Source organism: Callorhinus ursinus, unplaced genomic scaffold, assembly GCF_003265705.2.
Source record: "Callorhinus ursinus isolate GAN/ISIS: 27379988/994484 unplaced genomic scaffold, GSC_fseal_2.0 scaffold8, whole genome shotgun sequence".
Lineage (NCBI taxonomy): Eukaryota > Metazoa > Chordata > Mammalia > Carnivora > Otariidae > Callorhinus > Callorhinus ursinus.
The window spans coordinates 37,005,626-37,014,811 of record NW_027397070.1 but is presented as its reverse complement, the minus strand read 5'-3'; the positions used below and the strand labels follow the sequence as shown (position 1 = coordinate 37,014,811).

The 9,186-nt window shown below is 39.0% G+C and overlaps 1 protein-coding gene across 1 annotated transcript; it reads left to right on the top strand.

Moving 5' to 3' along the window:
* Window positions 1–7,261, top strand: WDR89 (WD repeat domain 89). Its single transcript, XM_073895342.1, has one exon. It carries the CDS (start codon window positions 1–3, stop codon window positions 1,162–1,164), a length of 1,164 nt encoding a protein of 387 aa, XP_073751443.1. The 3' UTR covers window positions 1,165–7,261.
* The last annotated feature ends 1,925 nt before the right edge of the window (window positions 7,262–9,186 follow it).

Sequence of the window (9,186 nt, the reverse complement as noted above, 5' to 3'; positions counted from 1 at the left end):
ATGGAGAAGATTGAGGAACAGTTTGCTAATCTGAACATTGTTAAACGTTCCTCAGAAACTAAAGAGCCTGCTTACTTGCTTAGTATAGCTACATCAAAAGCTGTACAAGGAGAAAAAGAAAACTTTGTTGCTGTTTTATGTTCTAATGGATCAATCAGAATATATGATAAAGAAAGGTTAAACATACTACGAGAATTTAGTGGATATCCTGGGCTTCTTAACGGAGTTAAATTTGCAAATTCTTGTGACAGTGTATATTCATCATGTACCGATGGCACTGTAAAGTGTTGGGATGCTCGATTAGCCAGTGAAAAACCTGTCCAGCTGTTCAAGGGTTACCCTTCCAATAGTTTTATTAGTTTTGATATCAACTGTAACGATCATGTCATTTGTGCTGGTACAGAAAAAGTGGATGATGATGCATTGTTGGTATTTTGGGATGCAAGAATTAATTCTCAGGATTTGTCTACTACTAAAGACCCACTTGGAACATATTCAGAGACTCATAGTGATGATGTCACTCAAGTGTGCTTCCATCCCAACAATCCCAACATGGTAGTCTCGGGTTCAACTGATGGCCTGGTAAATGTATTCGATATTAGTGTTGATAATGAAGAAGATGCACTGGTTACAACCTGTAACTCCGTTTCATCAGTAAGCTGTATTGGTTGGTCTGGGAAGGATTATAAACAGATTTACTGCATGACGCATGATGAAGGATTTTGTTGGTGGGATCTTAATCATCTGGATACTGATGAACCAATTACATGTTTGAACATCCAGGATGTCAGAGAAGTAGTTAATCTGAAAGAAGGTATTTTGGACTATTTAATTGGTGGCCTATATCATGAAAAAATGGACAAATTGTTTCTTGTTGGAGGAACAAACACAGGAATTATTCACTTGATGAGCTGCACTATATCAGGATTGATCCATGTGACCAGCCTTCGTGGAGGGCATGCTGCTACAGTCCGTTCTTTCTCTTGGAATATGCAGGATGATTCTTTGCTAACCGGAGGAGAAGATGCACAGTTGTTACTTTGGAAACCTGGAGCAATAGGGAAGACATTTACAAAGAAAGACAGCATGAAAATAGCATCCTCTGTGTCCCAGCGAGTTCGAGTTCACAGTAATGATTCTTACAAGAGAAGGAAAAAGCAGTGATGTTATGTTGGGAGTTTACTTGAGAGGCTTTATAGTTACGAGTAGTTATTTTTGTGTACTACCTGTGATAGATATGTTTAAAGCTTATATGTAAAAACAAGCCAGTTAGCAAACAATCCTGGAAAAATGTTGGAAATGGTTTAATTCAGGTCTTCATGTATTCTAAAATTATTTTTTTTAAAGCTGCCAGTTGAGTATATAATCAGTGAGTTGAAAGTAAAATTACATTCCTCATTTTTAAAACCCATCTGTTGAGTTAGTAAATGTTGGGTTTAAAGAAATAGCTTTGATAAGGACTTTTTAGAAGTAGATGGCTGGTGTGACTTTAAAAAAATCAGGTGGTTTGAGCTATGTGTTTTAAATTCAGTTTTTTTTTTTTTACATTTTAAATCATCTTCATTATTTATAAAATCAAATCAGACTGTTTTCTGTAGGAGCTCCCACTTGCTTAATACACATAGATTATGTTGGAGTATTTAAATGTAAATATTCTAATGATTCTAAATAGAACTAAAGTTTTTTAGAAATAAAATGATTTGCATCTATTTAAGAAAAATATATTTAGTATATATTTGCATCTATCTGTCTGGATAGATTTTTTTTTTTAAGTAGGGTCCACGCTCAGCGTGGAGCCCATTGTGCGGGACTTGAACTCACAACCCTGAGACCATACCTTGAACTGAGATCCAGAGTCAGATGCTTAACAGACTGTGCCACCCAGGCACCCCATTTGCATCTATACTTTTAAACAGTTAAAAACAGGCAGATATTTCATTGATGAAATGGAAATTATCTTGCAAAATTCATTTTGAGATTTGAAGGGAATATACAAAAACAAAAGTATTTATAATAGCAGAATGACTTTTTATTTCAAAATATTCTACTATTTTATGATAAAATTTTCTTTCATGGTGTTTCATCCATAATTTTAAACTTTGGTGCCCATGGGGAGTGGGGGCCATGCAGGAGGTGCTGCTGGAGAAAGGAGGACACCATAATTTTAAACTTGAATTTTTGTTGACTGACGGTTTTTTCATCCTTACTGTTAAATATTTTTCCAAAGAATTTTTTTTTTTTAAGATTTTATTTATTTCACAGAGAGAGACACAGCGAGAGCGGGAACACAAGCAGGGGGAGTGGGAGAGGGAGAAGCAGGCTCCCCACTGAGCAGGGAGCCCGATGTGGGGCTCGATCCCAGGACCCTGGGATCACGACCTGAGCCAAAGGCAGACGCTTAATGACCGCTTAATGACCGAGCCACCCAGGCGCCCCTCCAGAGAATCTTAATTAAAAAGTTGGTTACTTGGGGTGCCGGGTGGCTCAGTCGGTTTAGCATCTGCCTCTCGATGTCTCAAGTTGTGATCTCAGGGTTGTGAGACTGAGCTGCACAATGCTCCATGCTCAGAGCAGAGTCTGCTTGTCCCTCTCCTGCACCTCCCCAGCTCCCGCATGTGCGCTCGCTCTCTCTCTCTTTCTCTCAAATAAGTAAGTAAAACCTTTAAAAAAAAGTTGGTCACTCTAAAGGTTTGGTATGTTTTCTTATGTTTAATTACAAATAAAAATATCTTTTTATAGATAAGAATATTTATGAAGATACTGTAAAACATTTTTTATCTTTTGAACTAAAAATATTGTCATGAAAAATATAAACATTACTTTAGAACCTTTTACATTTCTCTTTAAATGTTAATGACTTATCTCGGACACCATAGCACTAGGGGAAATAGTATTCTACAGCACAGTGCAACTTACATGTAGGTATGATCCAGCTTCACTCACTTGAGAGGGAATAATAGTTAAGTCACTGTTAAACATACTCAAAATAAATAATTCTCTCTTTTTTTTAAGATTTATTTATTTATTTTAGAGAGAGCATGAGCAGGAGGGGCAGAGGGAGAAGGAGAGAATCTCTAGCAGACTTAATACTGAGCGGGGAGCCCGAGGTGGGGCTTGATCTCATGACCCTGAGATCATGACCTGAGCCAAACTCTAGTTAGAGGCTTAACCAACTGAGCCACCCAAGTGCCCCTCAAAATATGTAATTCTTATTTGAAAAGATTCACCTATTCTTGCTGTTGTTCAAATCATGAACCTGAGGTTAATTCTGGATTTTTTTCTTTTCTCCTATTTAGTCAATCACCAAGTCCTGTGCCACTCCACCTCCTAGAATCTGTCTGCTGTTCCTTTGCCTTTACCCCGCCCCCGCCACTAGTGCCTTAGATAAGATTTTCATCATTTCTCTCCTAGATTACAGACCCTGGCTCTAATCTGCTCCAATTCATTCTTCCCACTATTTCTAGGCTGAATGTAGAAAACAGATTTGATAATGTCTCATGCTGCTTAAAATCTTTGGTACATTTTGATCTTTTGATGGAGCACTATGTAAAAATGAAAAACCATGTTTTTAAGATACTTAGGATATGAGATAATGCTGACTATGTAAGTAGAAAAGCTGTATAAAAAGACTTGGAGACATTGCATTTATAAAACAACAGGAAATGAAACAGTTTTTAAAACAGTAAAACTTTAAAAAATATTTAAAATTTAAAAGTAATTAATAGAGGGCACCTAGGTGGCTTGGTAGGTTGGGTGTCAGACTCTTGATTTCGGCTAGGGCATGATCTCAGGGTTGTGAGATCAAGCCCTGTGTCGGGCTCCCTGCTGAGTGTTCTTTCTCTCCCTCTCCCTCTGCCCCTCTGCCCTTCTCTCTCCCTCCTCCTGGCCCCCACCAAAAAAGTAATGAATAGAGTTGGAAGATACAGGTGAGAAAATACCTTTGAAAATAGACCTCAAAGAGAGAGAGAGTGAGAGAAAAGATTAAAGCCACAGAAGATAAATATAGGGGTCTAATATCAGATTATCGGTTTTTACAATGTGAAAAAAAATGTAAAGGTTGGAGTTGTAATGAAATAACACTAGAGACTATCCCCAGAACTCTAATCTTCAGATTGAAAGGCCCAACAGAGTGTCAAGTATAATAAATGAAAAAGACCCACACCAAGGCATAGTACTCTGAAGTGTCAGAACTCCAAGAACAAAGAGAAAATTTTTAAAATTTCCAAAGGAAGAAGGGGGAGGAAGCAATCACTTAGGTAGAAGGATAACATGTGAATTAGACTCTTTTTTTATTTTAATTTTTTTACGATTTTTAATTAATTTATTTGAGAGAGAGAGAGAGAATGAGAGATAGCACGAGAGGGAAGAGGGTCAGAGGGAGAAGCAGACTCCCCGCTGAGCAGGGAGCCTGATGCGGGACTCGATCCCAGGACTCCAGGATCATGACCTGAGCCGAAGGCAGTCGCTTAACCAACTGAGCCACCCAGGCGCCCCGTGAATTAGACTCTTCATTAGTAAATCTGGATGACACAAAATGGTGAATCAAAGTTCCAACTTCTGAGGACAATTTCCTGCTATCCGAACTTAAGCTCTCCAAACTCATGAAGCAAATATATGGCAATAAATTTTTTGAGACATCCCTTGCTCAGTGAACGTTTTTTCCTTGCTCTCTGAAACTCAGGAACCAAATTTATTTCCCTAACAGAATATCCATTGCTAACCACACTCATTGGCCACTGAGGAATTTAAAATTTTGGATTTTAGGAGATAATTGCTTTTCAACCTTTAATTCTATAGGTCTATTGCCCCCACATGTGAGGTTTAAAACTTTACTTTCTATGCAGGTTTTGAAAAAGGATACTGGAGGATGTAGTCTACAAAGAATAAAGGAGTAAATCAAGGAAGACAAGAGATACCAGGAATCGGGGCACCAACCCGGCATAGTGGCAGGATAACAGCTTTGCAGCAGGCCCACAGTATTCAGTCCAGGTTGGAAAAAGAGGACATCAGCTACCAGGAGGGAGAAGTCCAGGGAGAAAAGTGAACTTGACAGGTTTCCCAATGCATCTGACCATGTGGAAAATAGAATAAGTGCCTTAAACCCACCAATTAAAAAAGACCCTCCTATTAAAAATCATCTAAAAACAAAAGTTTTTAAAAGATTAAAAATAGGGATACCTGGATGGCTCAGTTGGTTAAGCACCTGCCTTCAGCTCAGGTCATGATCCCAGGGTCCTGGGATCAAGTCCCACATTGGGCTCCCTGCTCAGCGGGGAGCCTGCTTCTCCCCCTCCCACTCCCCCTGCTTGTGCTCGCTTGCTCTTTCTCTCTCTCTAACAAAATCTTAAAAAAAAAACTAAAAAAAAGTAAAGGATGAGGAAAGGTATACCAACCCACAGAATGGGAAAAAATATTTGCAAATAATATATCAGATAAGAACTTGCATTCAAAACATTTTTAAAATGTTACCACTCAATGATAAGAGAAAGCAATTTTTGAAATGATCAAGGATCTGAATAGACATTTCTCGAAAGAAGATACAGAAATGGTTAGTAAACACACACACAAAGATGCTTAACGTTATCGGTCATCAGGAAAATGCAAACCAAACCACAATACCACTTCACACCCACTGGGATGGCTATAATCCAAACAACGTTGGTGAGCTTATGGGGAAATTGAAAGTTTCATACACTGCTCTGCTGTTAGGAATGTAAAATAGTATGGCTACAGTCCGGCCGTTCCTCAGTAGTTGCTGTTTGACCCAGCCGTTCCAAATTAGGTATATGCTGCAGAGAATTGAAAGCATAAGTCCACACAAGAATTTGTACATGAGTGCTCATAATAGCATCATTCATAGTAGCCAAAGGTGGAAATAATCCAAATAACCATCAATTGATGGAGGGGTAAATTATGGTATATCCATAAATGGAATATTATTCAGCCAAAAAAAAGAAGTGCTAATACATGCTCCAACTCAGATGAATCTTGAAAACATGCTGTGTAAAAATAGCCACAAAAGACCAAATTGGATGATCTCATGTACATCAAAAGTCCAGAATAGTCATATAGTCTATAAAGAAAAAGAAGAAGAACAACAACAAAAGAACATATATTCGTGGTTACCTAGGGCTGGGAGGTGGGAGGAAAATGGGAGGGTTGGTGGATGTTTGTGGGGGGAGGGTGTGATGCAAACTGATGGTGATTATAGTTGCACAACTCTGAATATAGTAAAAACCATTGTGGGGCACCTGGGTGGCTCAGTCGTCAAGCCTCTGCCTTTGGCTCAGGTCATGATCCCAGGGTCCTGGGATCGAGCTCCGCATTGGGCTCCCTGTGCCGCAGGAAGCCTGCTTCTCCCTCTCCCACTCCCCCTGCTTGTGTTCCCGCTCTCGCTTGTCTCTCTCTATCAAATAAATAAAATCTTAAAAAAAAAACATTGTACACTTTATTTCTTTTGTATTGTACACTTAAAATAAATGAATTTTACCCAAATGAAGTTATTACCAAAAATATATATATACCAGACAAATATGAATCAAAAAACCAGGGTGGAATTGGTATTTTTTTTTTAAGATTTTATTTATTTGAGAGAGAGAGAGAGAGCACAAGTGGGGTCAGGGGCAGAGGGAGAAGCAGACTTTCTGCTGAGCAGGGAGCCTGACCTGGAGCTCAATCCCAGGACCCTGGGATCATGACGCAAGCCGAAGGCAGATGCTTAAACAACTGAGCCACCCAGGCACTCCTTGACATAATGGAATTTAAGTTTAATATAACCTTAATTCCAAAACCAGATGAAAATGAAAAAAGTGAAGTGCATTTTTTTATGAATATATATTCACTGTTAAAAATAGCTAACCAAATCCAATAGTGTATTTTTAAAAAAATATGACCAACATGATCCTGGGGTCCTGGGATCAAGACCCACATCGGGCTCCCTGCTCCTTGGGGAGCCTGCTTCTCCCTCTCCCTCTGCCTGTCGCTCCCCCTGCTTGTGCTCTCTCTGTGTCGGGTAAATGAGTAAATTCTTTAAAAAAATAATAAAAAATATGACCAACAAAGGTTTATCTCAGGATGATGCAACATCAGAAAATCTATCACAGGGTGGGGGAAGAGATAGCAGGGTGATGGGTATTAAAGAGGGCACATGTGGTGAGCAATGGGTGTTATATGTAACTGATGAATCGTTGAACACTACCTCAAAAACTAATGATGTACTATTACACAGTGGCTAACTGAACATAATAAAAAAAATTTTTTTTTAAGAAAAGAAAATCTATCCCAGGGGAACCTGGGTCGCTCAGTGGGTTAAGCATCTGCCTTCAACTCAGGTCATGATCTCGGGGGTCCTGGGATGGAGTCCTGCCTCAGCCGCCCTGCTGATCTGGGAGCCTGCTTCTCCCTCTCCTTCTCCCCCTCCCCCCACTTGTGCTCTTGTGCTCTCTCTCAAATAAATAAGAAAAATCCTAAAAAAAAAAAATCTATCGGGCGCCTGGGTGTCTCAGTCGTTAAGCGTCTGCCTTCAGCTCAGGTCATGATCCCAGGGTCCTGGGATCGAGCCCCGCATCGGGTTCCCTGCTCCTCGGGAAGCCTGCTTCTCCCTCTCCCACTCCCCCTGCTTGTGTTCCTGCTCTCGCTGTGTCTCTCTCTGTCAAATAAATAAAATCTTTAAAAAAAATCTATCACAGTAATGGACAAAACAAAAAAAATCATGATTATCTTAATTGATAAAAACACAGTAGGGTTTCACACCTATTTATGAAAAATATAAACATGCTAATGATAGAATAATTTTTTAACTTGGTTAAAGTTATATATCAAAATCTTGAGTAGACATTATTCTTTTTGGAGAAGTGTTAGATTAAATACATTCCTTTTAAGACCAAGATTCAATGAGGAAGCTTATCACAATAGTATGAATTCTGGCCAATACTATAAGGAAAGAAAAAGTATAACATGTAAGGATTGGAAGAGAGGGGGAAAAAGTCCTTTGCAAATGATATATACCTAGAAAACCCAATATGCAAATGATACATACCTAGACTTACCTTTACAACTCTTTCAACTGATAAGAGTTTCAGCAAAGCTGCCAGAACAAGGTCAGCCTATGAAAATCTCAAGTGTATCATTTTACGATAGCAGGAAATTTAAAAAGTATCAAGGAATTAAGAAGAATACTCAAGAACTATTTGGAGAAACTTTAAAATTCCGATAAAGACAGAAGATGTGGGGCACCTGGGTGGCTCAGTTAAGTGTCTGCCTTCGGCTCAGGTCATGATCCCGGGGTCCTGGGATCAAGGTCCGCATCGGGCTCCCCCTCCTGTGGGGGGAGCCTGCTTCTCCCTCTCCCTCTGCCACTCCCCCTTGTGCTCTCTCTCTCTTTCTCAAAAAAATAAATAAAATCTTTTTTTAAAAAAAACTAGATTCCTTAAATGGTAGACTTAAATGATAAAAGATGAAAACTATAAGTTTAATACAAGGAAGTATGGGAAAATATCTGTGACCTACAAGTGGAAATGACTTCTTAAACTTCAAAAAGTATTGGGGCGCCTGGGTGGCTCAGTCGTTAAGCGTCTGTCTCTGGCTCAGGTCATGATCCCAGCGTCCTGGGATCAAGCCCCGCATCGGGCTCCCTGCTTGGCGGGAAGCCTGCTTCTCCCTCTCCCACTCCCCCTGCTTGTGTTCCCTCTCTTGCTGTATCTCTCTGTGTCAAATAAATAAATAAAAACTTAAAATAAATAAATAAATAAATAAACTTCAAAAGTATGAAGTATAAAGAAAAACGAAAGAAATTTTATATCAAAATTAAGTATTTCTGGTCCCCAGAAATCTATAGTCAAAAAACAGAGTGCGAGAAAATATATTTTAAATCAACAAGTGGTTAAATTAGACTATAGACTATAGACCTGCAAATCCATAATGGAAAACAATGCCAGTGGAAAAATGAGCAAAGACTATGAAACGCAATACGCAACTGATGAGTTGTTGAAATTACATCTGAAACTAATGATGTACAATGTGTTGGCTAATTGAATTTAAATAAAGAAAAAAGACTATGAGAAGGCAAATTTTGGAAGGACTTAAAAAGGTGGCCAAACTCCTTAGTAATTAGAGAAATGAACTCTTAAACAATCACTCTATACCTTTTAGAACTACAAAATTAGAAAGAGAGGAGAGAGGGACGCC

Bases quoted from the DNA above. Each gene is read 5' to 3' on its own strand.
- WDR89 (XM_073895342.1), top strand. From the start codon at position 1: ATGGAGAAGATTGAGGAACAGTTTGCTAATCTGAACATTGTTAAACGT.